At 32.6% G+C, this 20650-nt stretch overlaps 1 protein-coding gene across 1 annotated transcript; it reads right to left on the bottom strand.

Annotated features, from left to right (window-relative positions):
• Positions 1-16589: 16589 nt before the first annotated feature.
• LOC133806774 (protein FAR-RED IMPAIRED RESPONSE 1-like) lies at positions 16590-17868 on the bottom strand. Its single transcript, XM_062244864.1, has 3 exons — positions 17688-17868; positions 17351-17572; positions 16590-17257 (listed from the first exon to the last, which is right to left on the bottom strand). The coding sequence occupies exons 1-3, from the start codon at positions 17866-17868 to the stop codon at positions 16590-16592; spliced, it is 1071 nt and encodes a 356-aa protein (XP_062100848.1).
• Positions 17869-20650: the final 2782 nt, after the last annotated feature.

Raw genomic sequence — 20650 nt, 5'->3', positions numbered from 1 at the left:
TGCGGCTAGAGGCAAATCTTGCCGAGAAATCAAAGAATTTACAAGAAATGACACAGGATGCTTCGTACTCGAACAACGAGTGGATGTAAGATTATGAACGGCTTTCTAATGCAGTGATTCAACTTAAAACAGAGTCAATTACTAGGTACCAAGAATACCTAGATGAGAAATTGAATAATATTGTGGGCCGTCAACTCTCTAATTTGAGGTGGAAGAGGATGACCAGTACCTGAGTTAGTAGCTTAATCTATTACTTGTTATGTTCATTGTTTCCTTAAACTAAATGTTAGTTACCATTTTTAATCTTTCCTTGCCTCTGTTATTTCCGAAGTTGGTGACATTTTAAAAAAAAATTTGTTTGTAAGTTGTCCTTCTAAATTTTATTTTCCTTTGTTATTTATGGACTCATCACACTTTTTTTGACATTAAGTTTGGAAATATATTACTTTGAGTATCGAAATGAAATTGAGTTTATCTGTTTACAAGTACATTGATAGGACAGGCTAATTTCAGGAGCCCATAATTTGTACTGTTCTTCCCATTACCCCATAAGAAGGAAAGATGAGTCTATTTTTAGGGTGGATGGATGTAGTATTATTACGCTCATGCTCTTCTAAGATATGTCAGAATAAAAGAAACAAATATTGTCATAATGGCCAATATCTTAGAGGAAGGCTATGTTGTAATTGTTCCGTGTTTACTAAAAAAGTAGACTTCATAATGGTTTTTGTATATCATGTTACCTCATACACACGACCTCAATGATGGTGGTCTTTAAAAAATAATTTTTTTGTAATTTATTTTTGGGCCTATCAATGTAATTGAGCGTGGGCCTTATAAACCCAAAAATCCATGTTTTAACTACATTTTCACCAACTCTTAAAGATCATCACTTGTCCCACATTTGGGTATTATAGTTTTTATGTAATTGAGCTTTTCTCGTGGCGCGTACACCATTTACGGAAAATGGCCAGGAATACCCATTTGACACATTGATTAAACATGTGTACCCTTTTTTAAATAAATCTTAATTTTTTAATAGACAATTCCAAAACTACCCTCATTACTAACTTGAGAAAGTTGTTTATAAAGATGAACATGTTGTTTATCGTTTAATCACAAAGTTGACAAAGAAGTTAGTCTTTAATCATCAGTTTTAACGAATTTGTAAACAATGAGTTTACTATTTCATAAATTTTCCAACCGAAATCGTAAAACAAAAAATACATAAAAAAGGTATAAAGTATTTATTCAAGTAAATTGTTAAAATTAAGATTAACCGTGAAGCTTTTATTTTAACACAATGTATAGGCAAATATTGGTTTCAAGTAAACTGTAAACAATGAGTTTACTCTTTAATTTTTTTTTCAATAACACTGTAAACAATAAGTTTACATTTCAAAGAAAATAGAGATTCACAATATTTAAAGAGAAAAAAATTAGTCAATGAATCAATCTGTGTATGAAAATGAAATTTGAACTTGTAAGAGAAAATATGGTGGGGAATTAGCTTCTACTGAAAAAAAATTCTAAAAAAAATAAGAATATAAATAGAAAGTTGATAACATTGATAAAAGTTGAAGTGAAATAATTTGGAAATAACACACTTATTTCCTTTTCATAACTAATTAACACAAATAGGCAACTTATTCATGACCCTCTATAAAGCACGCCCTAAACTAGTACTTAATGAAACATTCACATTTCGTTGGTTTTTAGAGGAAAGCCACTTATCATAAAAGTTCCAGTGGGTTCTTGCTTAAAACATGCAAGTTGGGCCCAATAGTTTTAAAAGAAAATATGAGTTTTTATGCAAAGTTCCAAAAAAAAACAACCAATAATTTAAGTCCCACTGATAAGTTTAAAAAGTCTCATAAAACATAACATTATTAAAATGGCGTCTTTAAGTGATTGTTTTTCGTCCATAGGATGCCCCACGCCATACACACCAGGACGATAGAACTTCCCACATCACCACGCTTGCCATGGAGAAACCTATTTGCTACCTGGAAGGGAAAGTAAGGGGGTGAGCTAAAAGCCCAGTAAGGAAGTACAAACAACAAGCAAGTAAGATACAACAATTTACAAACACTATCGTTCATCTTTATACATCATAGCATCATCGTAAAATTGGCATCAATATCATAAACGTAAACATATTACCACCATCATATCATAAATATCATAACATCATAAAAGAATCATAAACATCACCAAACATCATAACATAATCATAACCGTAACAAAACATCATAACACATTCATACACAATTCCTTGTGAACATGGCCCGCTAACTTGTCCATGCCACCCTTTGAGGTAAACAAGAGTCTCTGGTGCTTGAATAACCTCGGTGCGTCCGCCCATGGAGTTACGTCTTCATATCCTTAGTAACTCGAGTTATGCCTTCTTTATCCTTAGCAACCCATTTTGATGTGTCGCGTTCATTACGCTAACATCCATTCATATCATACAATATTCATACAAGCCAACATATCATCACATTATGGCATTCAAAATTCATAACATTTCATTCACACAATAGTCTTACCATTCATAATATAACATTCATAAATTCTATCTAACTTCCTTACCTCAGGTCCAAGCTAAGTAAACCACAACTTCTCAATGAGCCTATACCATAATCAAAACGACATTCCTTAGCTTCACATAATTACTAATTTGCCCTTTCATATAATTCATGTGTGCATGGGCCATGCACACATAGTATGGGTTACACACAACATACTAATATACTTAATTATACATAAGGTCATAAAAAGAATAATGCTCATTCTACCTACTTTGCATGCATGATCTTTCTATTAAAAACTACATGGTTCCATAATAGACATAATTTTGGACGTAAAAGTGAATTTGCATGTAACATGCATACGTGGGAACGTTGCGTAATTGTGGCGTTTAAAACGATAATTCTATGCGTCTTACTTCTATCGTTTTAAAAATAAAAGACTTGTAGCATGTGTTGTTTACCATTGTTTATCTTCTTAAAATTACTAGGTTGATTAAATCTCCCAAGACATTTTTTATTTCATAAAAACAATTTTATTTAGCCATTAAGAAAATATAAAAGAGCATTTATTATTTTCAAATTACAAAGAAATAACAAAGGCATTGGAAATTATTTTAAAAAGAAAAATACCTATGATTACCATGTTTCCTTAGAAAAATCAATTTAATATTGATTAATTGTGTTACATAGAAGATGTGAGAAAAATATATATTTTAAGTGTGGAAAAATATATTTTATTTGAATTATTTTAAGGCTTAGTTTTATGTAACATAAATTCATAAGTGACAATTAAATAATCATTTTAAACTAAACTTTCAGCCACCATTTAATTTCTGTAAAAATCACAAATAAATTAAATTCAATATTTTCCTTAATCAAAATAAAGAAAATCATAACTATTAAAATATACACTCATGCCATATTAAAAATATCATTTTTAATATTACCATAATTTAGGGTATTAATTTATTTCAAATACTAATCAAATTCATTTTATTGAAACACACTTTACATTTTTTTTTTTACAAAAATTCCAGCAATCATATTTATCATTAAAAATCACTATATTGAATTTAAAACCTCATATTTTTCTAAAAATATAATAAAAATTCTGTATGTATTTATTTGAGTAAAAATATCATTTTATTGTTACTTAAAACACCCTTTTAATTCCATAAAATCAACATAGCATTAAGGACATTACTTATGTATGCAAATCACTATATCACCAAACTTATTACCCAATTATTCACAAAAATCAGCAAGCATAATTAATCATGAAATTCATCTTTTATCTCATGCCTTTCAAAAATTCCATACAAAATCATACATGTCCAATAAACACAATAAATCACAAATCCTAACATGCTCTTATTATACAAATAATTCAAAGAACATCACTAACACATATTCATATACAACTGTTGTGAAATTAATAGTGTGTGCAAGTATACACAGTCGTCAAACAAGTAATAAAGTGATAAGTCAAGTATCGTTTCCACAGGGATTGAAAATTGGAAATTAATTCACAAAATTAATTACTCACAAATTGGTTTCAAATAAAAGTAAAACAATAAGATAAAACTAAATTAATGAAAAACAAATAAAATTAACAAACAAAAACTAAGAGAAGAAACAAGCTAGAATTATTAAATTGTCCTAAAAATACAATTATGGTAACAATGTTGCAGAGGAATGCTATAGCAACTGGGCAAAGTTGACTAGGAATTTAAATTTCATAATCCTTTTTCCAAAGTGTTTATGGTTTGGTTCTTTAATTAATTAACATATTCCTATGCCCAATTAATTTCAAGAATACCAATATAAGTACAATTCCTCTAAGTCATGCAAGGTGATAATATATCCCTATACAATCACAAATCCAAATCTAAGAAATTAAGAACTTGCATCATTCAAGTTTGTGTCCATTAACATTAACCTTTCCAGAATTAATATTAATTCATCAACCCACAATTGGTGATCAAACAAAAGTAAGCATTAGGCAATATACACACTTGAATGAACAAAACTCATCCACCAAAACATTCATGCAACAAAGTACCAAATCACAATTTCAAGTCAAGAAAATAATACTAGCAAAATAGAAATTAACTCATAAATAGATGTGCAAAAATACAAAATTCTAAATTAGAGAAATATAAAAAGAAAAACCCATATGGAGTTTATCACAAGACTCCAAGCTTTTCCCCCAAAATCCTCTTCTTCTTCCTCTTGATTTTTGTCAAATCTCTAAATAAAATTACTAGAGGAAAATACCAAACCTAAAACTAACACTCAAATAAAGTATTTTTTTCTTTTTCTTTTTCTTCATTTTTCTGGGTGTTTTTCTCTCTACAATGGCAGCTCTCTCTCCAAAATGGTGGCTGCTCCAAGGTTGAAGAAGATAAAAATTAACTCTCTAGGGCTCCAAAATTGGGTATAAACCCTTTCTTTTTCTTCTACACGTGGGGACCACTCTTCTTTTCATAAATTTTTAGCTCCTTTCCACCTCATCCTCACACTATTCAAGTCTCTCCCCCTCATTTAATCACTTGCCAAGTGTGCAAACTTTATGTTGCTGGCTGTACACACTTTGCTGCAGCAAAGTTGACTGATGCTACAACAAAATGCCTGAATTTCAGCTCCAAGATGATTTCCTTGCACATGTTTCACTAAGCTTTCCAAGAACCCTTTCTTTTTGCCTTCAAAATAGATACCACATTTTTAGAATATAATCCCATTATTTTCCACAAGAGTTATCATTAATTAAAACAGAATACACAAACAAAATTAAAAGACAAAATGACTAAAACCACACAATAATAACACAAACACTCTATTTCACTTAAATTTTTAAGTTCAAAAGCTCAATTAATAACTCTAAAATATAGAGTTATCAACAACCTTATAAAACCTTATTCTATTTCCAATGAATTCATACATGCAATCCAACAAAACAATAATAACAACATGCATTAATACATAAACACCATTATTCATGTATGCCTTTATATTAAACCTAACATGTTTCTATCATTTTTCATGCATACCATAATTCATTGATACATAATATCATATACATCCTATCATGTTTCTAAAATCACCATTATTTTAAAACATACAAGGAAAACAATCATGATTGAACCTTCCACCCCTAGGCCGAAACACTCAAGATCCACCACAAAATATCACAAAATTTCTCATCTACCTTCACATAAAACCTAGCATGCATCTATCATCATTCTTGCATATTTTTACATAAATCAATGGTCTAAAATAATCATAGCAACATAAACATAAAATACAACCCTCATATAAATCTCATCAACACATATTCTCTCAAACATTCCCATGAGCCTTTTTAACAAAACATATTCTTTTCATGAGAAATAAAACCAAACATAATCACCTCATCACCAACCTACAATAACCAAACCATTAAACACCACCAAAATCAACATCAAGGATAGACTCATCAATCTAACATAGGTTAAGAAAAACCATTACCTCTCTTGATTGTTGAATCAAGATTACTCTTAGCAAGAAAAACCTTGTCACCTATAGGGGATTTTCGAACACCATACATCCAAAGAAAGAAACCACAAATTAATCTTTGATTAGAGAAGAGGAGAAGACTCTAATTCAATATTCAAAACACCAATAGGTTAGAACTTACCTAGGGTTTCGAAACCCTCTTCTTCTTCTCCTTCTCTTTCTTTTTCTTTTTCTCTTCTTCCTTCTCTCTAGAAAATGGCAGCCCTTTCCTCCTCTCTCTCTAGCTCGCCACTCTCTCTCTCTCTATCCTCTCTCTAGGTCACGGCAAAATGGCCTCACTTCCTTCTTTTCCTTCCTTTTAATCTTAATTCCCTCATAAAGCCTCACCAAAATAAATGGTAAATTCCCCAATCCACTCATCTAATTAAGCCTACAAATCCTTTATAATAAAGAGTATTTTAAATAATAAAAATGTCAAAATTCCCTTACCCATAATAGCTATCTTCTTCCAATTTAAATTTATTTACCTTAGAAAAATAATAAAAAAAAAATCAATCCCTTTCCCACTACACTACACGTCCACCCTTCACTTACCCTTTCTTTTACTTTATTTTTTTTTTAAATTAATCAATTATATCTAATATATGGAAATTATAAAATGTGTAGAAAATCTACACATGTGCATCATGTTACCATGCACTTGCACATACTAAATCACTAGGGTGCATCACTATCTACCATGCACCTTAGTGCATTCAACCAAATCGCACATAATCACATTTTAAAATAAAAATAAATATATATCATTTAACAAGTAATTTCACAAAAATATTCTACAAATAATTCTAACAATTTCAAATTCCCAGCAAGTAGTCCCCAAAGCAAGTGGATGCACTACACATTCAACATATATGTAAATTAGTTCCATTATTGGTACGAAATAAGGAAAAATGCATGAATTGGAGTAATTATACAGACCAAAAGATTAGAAATATGAACAATGAAGACTAGGAATCAAGTTGTATCAATTACCACTTTAATTTTGGAGATTGCATCTGCAAAAGCTAGTTTCCTGAACTTTTTATTTTTAAGGCAGGCTATTTTCGTGGTCCTCACCGATTTGGAGTGTTAAAATCTATACAATTGATATATTCTAATGTATAGAAACCTCTTACCAAATTGAGCGTGTTGGAAAATCTGTTAAAGTAGTGAGAGAGTGCAAATGAATGTAGTGAGCTCCTATTAAGTGTTCACACTAACGTAATACATGTGATATGCTACGTAAGAAAAGTGAAAGTATACGTAAAACGAGAAATAGAGTGTGAAAACTGACAGTTCAAGTACATGACCATCTTTCCAGCAAAAATAAAGGACATGATTATGTGTTGCATATTTGAGCAGTAGACATAACACAGGTCTGGTTTTTACTAATAACATTGATGGATACTGGCATTATATGTCCCAATAATGGCTTCCTATTTAAGAGTGAAGAATCAAAAAATAAACCACATAAGACACATTAATGTGAGAAGCATGCATGTCCAACTATTGTTTAGTCACAAAGAAATTAATAGTGTAGTAGCTAATTGGCCTAAACATGACATGGTAGTATGAAGACAAAATATGTAAATACAAGTTTAGTTCATTGACTTCCTCTTTTTTCTCATTCCGCGCTTGGACCAGTGTTGTTGTCTATCCTTTTTTGTTGAAAGCGTTGGAGGTGAAGCATCACGTCTTAGGGGAAAACACTTACCTTCTTTTAAGGTTGATGATTCACCACCTTTGCTAGAACAAACTCCATAATAAGCGGTTGCATCATGCATCACATCCCAAAATAGGCCATTGGATTCCGAGAAAACAATATCAATTGAAAATCGGAATCTCTCATTATGGTCGACTATCTGCAAAGTAGAAGCAGGCAAGCATACATTTAAGATAGTAAGGCGGTATTCTAAACACAGTGCATAGGTTGTTTAACCAAAAATAAAAATATAAGGTGAAGACACCTACATAGGTCGAGGGAGGAGATCGTCCGGATGCAATGTACTCCATAAACCTCATGACAAAAATACCACAATCATGTCCATTGTCCTGTTGCAGGAGTTTTTCGGCAGGCACTATACTGAAAACTTCAAAAACAGGTCGGCCAGAATGCACATCATCCATCGTCGTCAATAGTAACTTATCAAGCTTTTTCAACTGTAACAATAATTAAATAGTACATATAGTTTATCCATTATTTAACATCAATAATATTAAATTGACAAGACACGCATACCAGTGTGCTAAGCATATGTATCATGTGCCTTTTTGCGCGTGCAGTGGACATCGATCCCAATACGATGTAGAGCAACTCTTAATGTCCAATACAGCCAGTATCCAGTGACTGTATTCGATGTCCTTCATAGGCACTAAGATCTAAGTTAACTCATAGCCAAAAACAGATGATTAGATAAGTGAATTATTCAAAGAAAATAAATAACTTGCATAACGAAGGCTTGGAATACCTTTTGCGCATTATTTAGAAGCAAAGTAACATCGACAGGTACACCAAGAAAACCAAAATCCCCCGTCTCCCAAAAGTTCCCAGCATGACCACTTTCCAATTATTAGATTAATAGAAAATGAGCAACTACTGACTACGTTATCAATGTTCAATTGAGGTGATCAAACATACGTTACAACTTACCAAATTGGGATGAAAGATGGGCAAAATTAGAGTTCTCATATCCTCCATTTTGTCACACTTCTCTTTATGTCTAAATCGTAGTACATGAGCAAAAGCATCAATAATCTGCAAAACATAATTAAGTATAAAGCCATTTATCCAAACCCACCTTATTCAACAAATGTAAGGCGTAACCCTTCATAAGATTCTTTGGGCATCCTAATAAAAGTGAACTATGTACAAACTGGGTACTTACCTTCATGTCCACATGAGCTTCAGGCCTAAGGCTCCTAAAGTACCAATGTTGCAACTTTGCCATTGGATTTACTACCAACACCTCACTGAAAATTATGGGGTTGAAAAATATAAAAAAGTAAACCTAACAACATAAATATTTTCAATGTAGAAATTGTGGCAGACATAAAAAATGGTTGATTTAAGATGGGAAAGTATCACATACCTCAAAGACAAACTGAAGTCAAAAATAAAAAGTGTGATTTCGAAACTGGCCAGGGGCAAGGGCCTCCGCAATTTGAAGGCTCCAATTTGGTAGTAATTGCTTTCATTATATGTATGAATCATATTCTGAAACAAGTTGTCCAATTTGCATAGCTCCTTCTCTCTCCTTAGAGTGGGAGGATCGATCTTCTCATTATCATCTTCCTCTATTTCATGTACAACATGATCAACCGTGATCCCCTGGATACTAGGTTCATGAGTTGTGACTTCATCCACAATATCCTTCTCCTTCGCTTTCTCCACCTCCTTCTTTTCTTTCTCAGGAGGTCTAAGTTTAGCAAGAGATTCGTTCAAATCTTTGTCCATTTCAACCTTGGTCTTCTCATTCTCCGAATTAGATGGTTCACAGGGAAAAGCATTTGGGTCAGTGTTTGCTGCGACCTCATTGAAGAACTCCTTCGGTGGTGAAAATGTTAATTCAAAATGAATGAAGTCATGCTTCACTTCCCCCCGGTTGCTTACGTTGAAGGAGGGTGAGTAGTTTCCAAAAGAGGGTTCATTCTGAAATCCTATACCACGCTCCAACAACATTGGGTCATTCCTAATCGAAAGCTTCTCCAATATCCTATTATCATCCATATGCATGTTTGCTAGGATAGGGTCATTAATTAACATGGCTGAATCCCGAGGCTCCTTTCCCTTACTATACTTGGGAACACCACCACCACGCACCCTTGAACTGATTCCACCGCTCAAACTCTTACGTAATCGTTTGAATTCCTTGGCCAGTTGCAACTTAAAATCCTCATGAAATTTTACCGTTTCTATTTCCTTTTCAATCAATTTGTTCTCAATTGATTCAACCTTATCACACAAAGAGGCGAGCGTGGCGGGCATCTTCGATGCTGCAGCACCGTCCTGCAACTCTATCATTGGAATCAGAAAAACATGGGAAAATATTATTAATTCAACCAAACAAAATATTTGGCAAGCAAGTAATAATTATTTACATAATCATATACTTACTGTATTTGACTCAAACCCCCCATGCTCCTGTACCCAATCCAGTATAGCCTTGAAATCATCGTCAGCCCACACATTTAAAGGGCAGAGGGATCTATCAACATATCCTTCCTTCCAAACAACGTGATGACAGTAAAATAACTACAACATGCAGAAACATAAATTGTTATATGACGTGTCTCATAAAACAATTAAATTTTCTAAGTGTAAAGAACATGTACCTGTAAAAAATATATGCATCCTCCTACAAACATGCCTTTGTTTTTCTGATGCCGTCGAAGGGCCTTCCATAGATAATTGTACGACAGTGATGCCCATTTAACACGACAAACCGCTGCAATGTCATTTATGGCCTTTATAGGATCCTCCATTTCGCAGGCAACATTTATAGACGTATTAGGCATCAAGAATACAGAGACAATAAAGAGCAAGAAGTCTCGAACGAAGGACATGTCCGCCGATTGACCTGTTATCAATTTCTCCTCCAAAACTTGCACAGCAGGCTTTCAACCTTCTTTTTTGAATGCTTCTTCCTGCTTTCATGAAATAAATATTCAATGCCATCCTTAACACCAATCGTAGCACCAAATATTTAGCTGTTCAATTTAAATTGTTTCCCATGAACCTCCAAAGACCCGTCCTGGGTGTTGAACCTAGACAACAACCAGGTCACTAGATTCCTTCATACGACACAATATTTCATCCCCAAAAGTGCCCCAAATCCCATTTGTTTCACTACCTCCTTTTGATCCCCATTGAGGTTGGAAATAACAGAAAACACCCTACGAGGTGAGCATCTATAATCTAATTTCTTTGCTTCAACCATTTTTTAATTCTTTTAATCAGTCCAAACTAACCTGCCAAATAAAAAAGGGAAAATTATTATTCAAACAAGGCTTAAGATTTACAAACTCATAAAAATAAATACACCATTCGGCTATCATAAAATTTACCAATGACAAAGGAAACAAATAGTTTCTGCGTCCTTCCAACATTCACTATACATTGTACTCATGACTATGTTGCTTAAATCTAATCAAAATGGTAATAATATAAACCGAAAATTGTAGGCTCAACTAAACTAACGATAAGTAAACATTCCTATGCACTTACATAAACAACCTAGCCATCTCTGTAATTAGAATGAAACAACTCTTGGGAACTCCCGAGTCCTTTCAAGTTATCACATAGTTTAACTAGATATGCACCACACATAAAAAATCAAATTATTTGATTAGACTAAATTCTACCTTGTATTATAATTAATATACTCCATGCTACAAGAATACTTGTCATGCCTTAACATTTAGATTTGTTTATATTTTAAATACTTCTAAACAAAGATGTTAATGGAGTGGTAGTGCATTAGACAAAATAGATTTCAGTACAACAACAACCAAGAAAATAAATATAATCTACTCCAATCTCTCAAAAACTTGAACACAATAAGTAAGGTGTATACACATTTTAGTTGATTATATTTTCCTCCAAAATCAGTTGTTTAACATGAAAAAAATAATACTTCGGTCAACTAATTACATTTGTCTAAAAGCTATCGAAGAAGTGACTAAGTAAACTATCAATGATTCAATAACTGCTGAAACTACCAGTGAGTGATGTTGCCAAAACCAATTAAGCCAATTATATGTTACTTTTAACATTTTAGTTGGTGACAGAAAATAGGTTAACAAATTTTTATTCTCCTTTTTTCAATAACATATATTTATAGAGACTTCAACTCTACCCCTTAATCTCACACACACCACTAGAGCTAATCTCAAGTGGCATCCAATATTTTCAAATAAAGTGTCAATAACTAATTTTCTTGTGATTAGGACCTGATGCATGGCCCTTAGTTTTCCACAATTGTGTTTTATTTTATTTTTTGTACTCATTTTCACAGAGTTATCTATTTCAGTTTATCATCAATTAGCTTCCAATGATGACACATTCATAGTACACCATGACTATATCTCTTCCATCTAGTGACAACTGTGAACATAATCTTATTAAACATAACAATGCTGAAATTAACAAACTATCAATTGAAGCACACCCAAAGTCAGAAATTACTTGAGTATTCTACGAGTCTCTTATTCAGTACACTGATTCTCTTACCTTCTCTATTTCCGTAAACTTTTTTAATTCTTTTCCAGACCCTCTACTTAAATTCATATGCCCATTTTACGAGTGACAACTGCATCTTTAATTGACCAAAATATGATATAATTTCTTGGTTGGTTTCATTATATTTTGGCTGTTATCTTGTTTTTCAAGGACTTTCCGATTCTATTGTGCCTAGAACAAAGATGAAATTCTATTTGACCAAACTAGTTATCTTTTTATTTAATTAATTGGATTCATGTGCTTTTGTAGATCTTGTTCTCAACTTATTATGAATATTCTTGCATCATTTTCTACATTTACTTTTCAATATTATTAATCGTGTGCTGTCATTATGTTGGCTACTGGTGTGCTTTAGTTTGTGTCTATTACTATGTTTGTTATTTTATACTAATACTAGTGCCTCTTTCTAAGACTAAAGAAGTATCAATTTTCATAATATTAGTGTCAATTATAAATTCATTCTTTTTTTTTAAATAAAAAAAGTAAATGGAGATATTACCAACAAAAATATCGTTTCAGTTTCAAAAGTTGTACTTATGTTCCAAATCTAACTTCTATTTTCTGATTCTCACAATTTGTTACAGTATAGTGAGGCAGCTTCCAAGATATTTTTCATAAATTGCTTTTGTGCCATCCAGCAACCACTGTTGGGGCATAACGAAGTTGTTGATTGAGCTTATAATGATTGGGAGGCACAAGTCTTTTCATGATGATGATGATGACAAAGGAATTGATTAAGAGTTTGACATGTTGTTGAGGGAAGTTCTGTGTTTGGGGTCGATTTTGAGATATCTAAATCTGTCTTTTTTGAGACTCACCTTACAGGATGTGCTAAAAGTTGTTGTGAATGGTGTTGAGGAGTACAAGAAGGAAGTGGATAAGATTGGAACACTTTTGCAATCTGAAGATGCAAAAGAGGAACAGTTGATGTTGAGATTCCGTAATGTCAAATATCATGTGTAGACATTTGTTGTAATGAACTCTTTTGAGTTCTAATATTTCTGAGTGTTATGCTTTGGTTTAGTTTTGGAAGTTGCTTGACAATACCCAGATGGCACAGTAGTATTAGAAAATAACAGAGTTCAAGATATAAGAAGAGAGATACTTATGTACATTGTTCACAAGAGTGATATATACAGAAAGTTGAATTGTAAACAATATATAGGACTCTGTATAATAATAATAATAATAATAATAAGTTTTTGTTCTAGACTCTGAGAACACAGAACCAGACAGTGCCACCAAAATTTGAGTCTTTCTGCTATTATGAATCTTGACTTGTATTTATCGGGTCAATCATGTATATTGTCTGTGGAGATTGTTTTAGTTAGTTAAGTCCTCACCAACTCAGCATATTATACACCTAGACATTTTATCAAACGACATGCAAGCGCTTTTTATAACTTTTCAATTCAATGTATTGAATTGTTTTCCAGGAAATTCTTAACTTTTCATATAGCAAGTAGAAATTCATAACTTTTCCAATAAATTCTTCACTAAGACATTTTATCAAACAATATGCAAGCACTTTTAAAACTGATACAAATAAAAATAAAATTTAGAATTGGATGAAACAAGTGCATTAAAAACTTTTATAATATAAATTTGATCATGCATTGTTATATTTCACAATCATATGATTGCTATTATAATTTCTCTCAAACAAAAATTCAAACATGAGGTGGTCACCATTATATATGATTTGGTACTGAATACTCGAGTGCACCATTACAAAAAAAAAAGAAGCCAAACATAATTTGTTGCCTAATTAGCTAATGCCCAAAACTTATTGAGTAAATGTGCTATAAGAACTTACCCGAAGAACTCGACACAAAGATGCAAGGATTTATGCTTTACACCAGAAAAGTGGGCACTCGGTCCTTCAAACTCACGGCAAACAACATCACATGTACAATTAAACACCTCCAAACCATGCCGGCAAAAATTACCAAGCTCAATCAAAATCCCCACTACTCCAAACAAAAAAATATAGCCCGAATTCATCAAGGATAATAATGGACTAAATGAGAGGGAATTTTCCTTCCAAACAGTTATTGTTTGGGTTCGGAGGGACTTTTCCTTTTGAAAGGAGAAGAATGGCCTAAACGAGCAAAAACACCAATCAAACAAAAAGAAAAGGTGACCGGTTACTAAGGGGTGACTAAGGGCATAATAGTACTTTGACACCCAATAAACTCAGCAACTAAATCAGACCATCCATTTTCTAAAACAATAAATCCAAAGGCTCAAAATCAACACAGGACTAAGTCCTTCAAAACAAACTGAGGGATGGAAGAATTCCCCATATATATTTTGTTGACAACTTGTACAAATTACTTCTGGTAGCCTAGGAATGACCTGCTATCTTTGGTTTTACTTATCGGATGCATTGGCGCCAAAATAATAGTTGGACAATTAAGTAATATCAAATGTTTTGAGCAGGGATAAAAATGTAATCGTATACAATTCTAGTTCAGTAATGGATATATTTATTGTAAATTAATATTAATAACACACAAGTGATATAAGGTTGACAAATTTCATTTAAATGATGTTCAGTAAATAACGTATATGCATACGAAGTGATATTTTGACATAATGTGTGTATCTGTTGAATAAATATTACTCAGTCACGCATATTTTTATCTTCCATCCACCAAACTTGGCCTAAAGAGGAGCAAAAAATAATAATGTGAAGTAATAATTATGCTCTGAATATTTTGTGTGTAATATGCTCCTAATTTAACTTTTAAATAAATCTATAACATTATGCCTACTAGTGTTGTAACGTTTATCTACATTTATAACTGAAAGAATAAAAATAATAATATAATATAATGCAAATATCAAACTCATATTATATATAATGTAGATTCATACGAAGCATATTTTTTTATGAAATGTTAATTATTATTATGAGTAATGTGTATCTGTGGAATAAATTTTAAATTGATTGCGTGTAATATATTTTGTGTAGTGATAAAAACATAATATGATACAATTGTAGGTCATTGATTGATATATTTTATTATGAACAAATGTTAATAATTCACAAGTGATATGATATTGATTGGGTTAATTTAGAGAATGCTTTGTAAATAATGTAGATTCATATCAAGGGTATTAGTGACGTAATGTTAATTATTATTATGAGTAATGTGTATTTGTGGAATAAATATTAAATTAATTAACGTAGTTTTGAGCATTAATTAATTTGATGTAGAAACACAAAAATAACAATAGTTAGTTGGAACAAGCTGATGTAGATCTATTGTTTTAATTCAATTAAAGGAGTCTTGTGTCGAATTTGCATGGTAATGGAAATGAAAAGTGTCTTTGTATTTTTATTCAGATGGCGTTTGAATGTATGTGTCATCATTTGTTGAAGACGAAGGCCATGCACGAGCTGTAGAGGGTATTCCTGACCTTTATACATATGTACGCCTATTATGATCTCGACCTCCACAAATTATGCATTTCCTACTACTTTGTACCCAGTCATTTGAATGTTGTGACTTTGATGCTTTTTTAGAATTGATCGGGGTATCCATGCCCTTCGCCCTCACCGCTACTGGATCTTTTATAATGTTTGGATTTTCTTGATGTGGTCTTGATGTTTTTGATGAAGTTGTCTGGCTACTTTATCCCTGGTCGTAAGCCTCTTCAAACATGTTCGTCAGCCTTGCCATTTCAATCTTTGCCATATGGAATGTGGCATCATTATGTGATGCATAAAAGTTCATTAAGTTGGAATACGAATTAAGTGAGTCAAACTTGTGGTCAAGTTGAGGATGTATTATTAGAAGAACAAAATAAGAAGCTAGATTTAAACTTGGATTTAGTTGTACCTTGACATTTGAATCATCTTTTGACAATCGGTTGATTGTGCAAGTTGTGTTTGGCAATTAATATTCACGTCCTTTCTCCAACAAGTTAAAATTAGGGATTCTGGTATAACTCGTATGTCAAGACTTTTCATTGTATACCATATATGCTTGCATGAAATACCATCAATCTCAAACAATAAACACAAGCACTTGAACCCATTGGTCTCTTTGACATAATGCACTTAGTGCCTTATCTCACCATATTGGAATCTTATGAAAGAAAAAAAGATAGTACTCGCCATAATCCTCCCTGTGAGAAATAGAACATGGATGCTTCTCTTCAATCTATTGTTTTATTTTATAATATATTTTTCTTGTGAGTATTTCAGAGGTCTGTTTGTAATATGGTAGCAAATAATCTGTCTTGGAAGGTAGCAAAGGAGTAGTGTGGGTGCTTATCTAGTCATCAGAGCCCTCCTTGTGGCACATCGTGGTGACAGCTAGGTCAATTTGTGATACAAAGTCTCGCAAAGTGTAATTAGCAAGTAGAAATCTCTTTAGTGCAAAATTTATAGATTCACACCTTTGAGTTGTTCGCATGCCACCATAGAACACCCCTCGTAAGAAAGTCTCTAACCAGTGATCACGTGTGTTGTACTTTTCATGGCACCAACTACTGTTTTGGGGGTCAAACTCTTTCAATAATGCAACCCATTTTTCTTCAAATTCTTCATCTGTGTAGTATTGGTATATTAACTTAACAAACCCTGTGGTGAAAGGGGGCAACTTAATTTTCTTTGTTTCATTGTTCCCTAAGTGCCACACATAAAGTCGACAAGTTGAAGACGACAAGAAATAGTGAATGGCGAAAGCCATTTTGTCATCACCATCAGCGAGTACTACTTTCAGTTTTTTGTTGCCCATGCAGTCTAGGAACACCATCAACAACCAACAAAATGTGTCTTCTGTCTCATTGAAAAGTAATGCTAAACCAAAAACACATGTATCGAAGTGTTGATTGACGTTAACAATAATTACCAACGACTTATTATATTTGTTGGTCTTGTACGTCGAATCAAAAGCAATTGCCTCACCGAATAGCATGTAGTCCCTTCTACTGTTTATATCTGCCCAATAGATGTGGGACAAGCGATGTTGGTCATCTATCTTGTACTTTACTTAAAGATCAGCATCCTTGGTCGGTAGGCAATCCAAGTAACCTAGTGCTCCCTCTGAGTCACTTTCCAACTTCTGTTCATTTCTTATTTTTGCCACTTTGTTGTACATGTCTCTTAACTGAAAAGGAAAATTTTTGTACCCACCTGATTTTAGGGCAAGATGTGCTACAACAGAGGAAGTTTTGATCCCAACCTTGTTCATTGTTATTTCTTGGGCAACTACTGTGTCCGGAACATTGCGGTGTGAACGTAAAAATTGCATTTCTGAGAAATTTTGCAATTCATGATTATGAATAGATACAAATTCCTTAGCCCTCCAAATGTTCGTCTCTTTCATTCGAAGCAATCAGATTATAGCCTAACATCTAGTTCGAGTTACTTCTTTTGCATGCTTCTTTTAGTTTGGCATGTTGAGAACTTCGAAAACCTTCTTTGGAAAAAACCCACCGGTGCATGCTAATAACCCCATCCCTCTTTTTTCCATCATCAATCCTTATGTTAAATCCTCTCCACTTGGAATAAGTCCAGTAGAAAACCTCCCATTTCTCTAGAAAATCCATCTCCTTCCCTAAAATACCAATAGCATCTATTTCAGCTATTGGTTTGGTTAGTTGAATGTTGTTCAGTATAATTCCCACTCCGGGTTGGAGGCAATGTCAACGTCTGTCATCCCTAATTGCATGAAAATAGTAAAACTAATCATACACAGTTAGGAAGATGCATTTCATGTTAGATTAGCTTATACATGATCTTTATTTATTTTCATGTATATCTAATATTAAACAAATTAATACGAGATAGCCTAAAACATGTTTCTAAAATTGAATTCAAAGAGAAACAAAGAATAGAATACTTACAGTATACGCAGCGGAATTAAAGAGTCCTTCCTTCAGTTTCTCTAACTCTTGTATCCTCTTTGTCGCAGAGTATTATCAAGAAACTGAACCGATCTTCTATTTTCTTCACAATCTTCCAATGTATCCTTAGAACCACCTAGACTAGTGTGGGCAATTCTCAACACATGAGATAGATATAGAGAGAAGAAGAGAAAATAACAAAGAGGCTTAGAAAAGGACTTGTGTTTAGAGAGAATCTAAAACTATCAGAAATCTGACTTGTGACTTATGTTTTGACTTCTCTCTAAGCACTCCTTTTATAGACTCAATTAGGCCATTTAATTTAATTAAAAAATCAATAAAATAACAGCCATTTTGAAGCCCTAGGTGGAAATTATCATGGGCTATAGGCCCGTGAAATTTTCTATTTGATCATAAGCCCATTGGACTTAAAATCAAGGCCTGTATTATTTTCTATTGATTTAATTAATTAAATAATTATTTAAATCCTTTATCAAATTAATTGTTTATAATTTGAACCTTTATTTAAACTTATTTATTAATTTAGATACCAATTTATCTTAACTAATAAATCTACCATAATTTCTCTTTTCTTCTCAAAATTACACAACTCTGTGAAACTATCCAAAATTGACCTGGTCAACTTTGATAATTCTAATTGATGATTAAATCAATTAATTGAGACTATCAAGATGATTTTATCCAAGGTACAATGGGGACCACGGGCCTATGAAATCAAGCTCCAATAAGTTATCATAAATCTAACAAATAAATTTACTAACTTATTAATTCCTCGTGACTCCACTATAGACTCGGAATTGCACTCTTGAATTCATAGAACGCTCTATAACAAATATAGATACGCTATTAATTATCCATTGTTACAACCATAATTGTCACTCAATCCTCTATAGACGGTCTACAATGAGATAGGACTAAAATACCGTTTTACCCCTCATTGTATTTTATCCTTAAAACACTTAGTTCCTTGTAAATGATATTTCATTAAACTAATTTAATTACTGAAATGAGATCTCTATCATTTAACACCTTGAACCAAACTAAAAGGAAACCATCGTTTCACTTCTTCATCAGAAGCTATAGATGTTCATATCTATGATTAACACTCCCACTCGATTATACTACCGAGTTCCCAAGATGTAAGTATGGGCTAGTCCGTAGGGTAAGCTGGTAACAAACAAGTCAAAGAACTCAAACAATACAATCAGTTAGAATACTAACCACTCATAATTGAGATTGAATTGACCTATGGTCAACTATATGATATGACTAGAATAGATAATAACAGTATGTTTACTTATCTTATCAACTGTCAATATCGGTCCCGTCCGATGTAACAAATACATCCGATCTTATCTACTTTGCTAATGTTCTGGAAAGAACATAACACTGTAATGTGTAAGTAGATCATATCGTAGATTGGCAAGTCAGTGTAAATCTTGTGCACTGACTAATCTTAGGACTAACTTATTTTGAACATATAATCATATTTATATTCCACTGTGATGACGTCACTATAAATAAGATTAGCTATATGCTCGAGATTTAATAGAAGTTTATATTAAACAAATAATCATGAAAATAAAACATGTGAGCAAAGTGATTGACCAAGTCAAAAAATTATTTCTATTCTTTTATTGATAATAAAATGAGATTACAAAGAATTTGAGTTTTAATTAGGGCATAAAACCCCAACATTTCACACATATGATGAGTGATTTGAGGGTCAAATGTTGTATCTTTTCACGTAATGCTAGAAAATATGTAAACAATACGTGTGTGAGGCAATAAATGAGAACTTGTATATGTGTAGTGTCTTTTTAATAGATTATAGGCCTTGATTTAGATAATGTTATGCCTAAATTTTTTGCCACAGATTGCAAAGGGGAATAATAGTGAATCAAAACAGAGGAGGTCTAGAGAAGATAAATTAGCTCGTGGCAGTTCATGGGAAGCTCAAAGTATGAAATACGTACCTTTACATGTGTGGTGAGAAAGCCTCAAGAATTCTAGCAAGGCATCAAAATAAGGTAGTGTGCAGTCATTGCATGTACCTAAATCCGACCCTCATGCATTGATCTTGACCATGTCTGTTTGTTTGAGCTTTGGCTTAGAAAGGTGGTAGAAGTTGATTGTTTTCATTCAATATATTGCTAGGTATTGAGCATTGATGATTACAACTACCATCATTTTATTAAGCTTTAGTGGACTTAAATATAATTCATATGCATTTTGAATAAAAAAAAAATTTCTTTAATCTGGTAGTCAAATTATAAAAGCTCAATCGATGAGTACATATTTTGATATTGTTTGGGCCAAGAGTAGGTGAACCCAGGTAAGGGTCTACCAAATTGACCCATGAGTTAAAATTTTGATACCTCCAATTAATGTCGAGTGAGTAAAGAACAATAAAAAATTAATGTTTACTAAAGACTAATTTTCTAAGGGAAAAAAAATTTGTAGC

Source organism: Humulus lupulus, chromosome X, assembly GCF_963169125.1.
Source record: "Humulus lupulus chromosome X, drHumLupu1.1, whole genome shotgun sequence".
Taxonomy (NCBI): Eukaryota; Viridiplantae; Streptophyta; class Magnoliopsida; order Rosales; family Cannabaceae; genus Humulus; species Humulus lupulus.
The sequence above is the reverse complement of the archived record's forward strand: the minus strand, read 5'-3'. Positions and strand labels throughout refer to the sequence as shown.

Coding starts and splice junctions, on each gene's coding strand:
- LOC133806774 (XM_062244864.1), bottom strand. CDS start 17,868: ATGGATTTTCTAGAGAAATGGGAGGTTTTCTACTGGACTTATTCCAAG. Junction 17,573..17,687: donor AAAAGAAGCATGCAAAAGAA/GTAACTCGAACT, acceptor AAAATTTCTCAG/AAATGCAATTTTTACGTTCA. Junction 17,258..17,350: donor TGACTCAGAGGGAGCACTAG/GTTACTTGGATT, acceptor TCTATTGGGCAG/ATATAAACAGTAGAAGGGAC.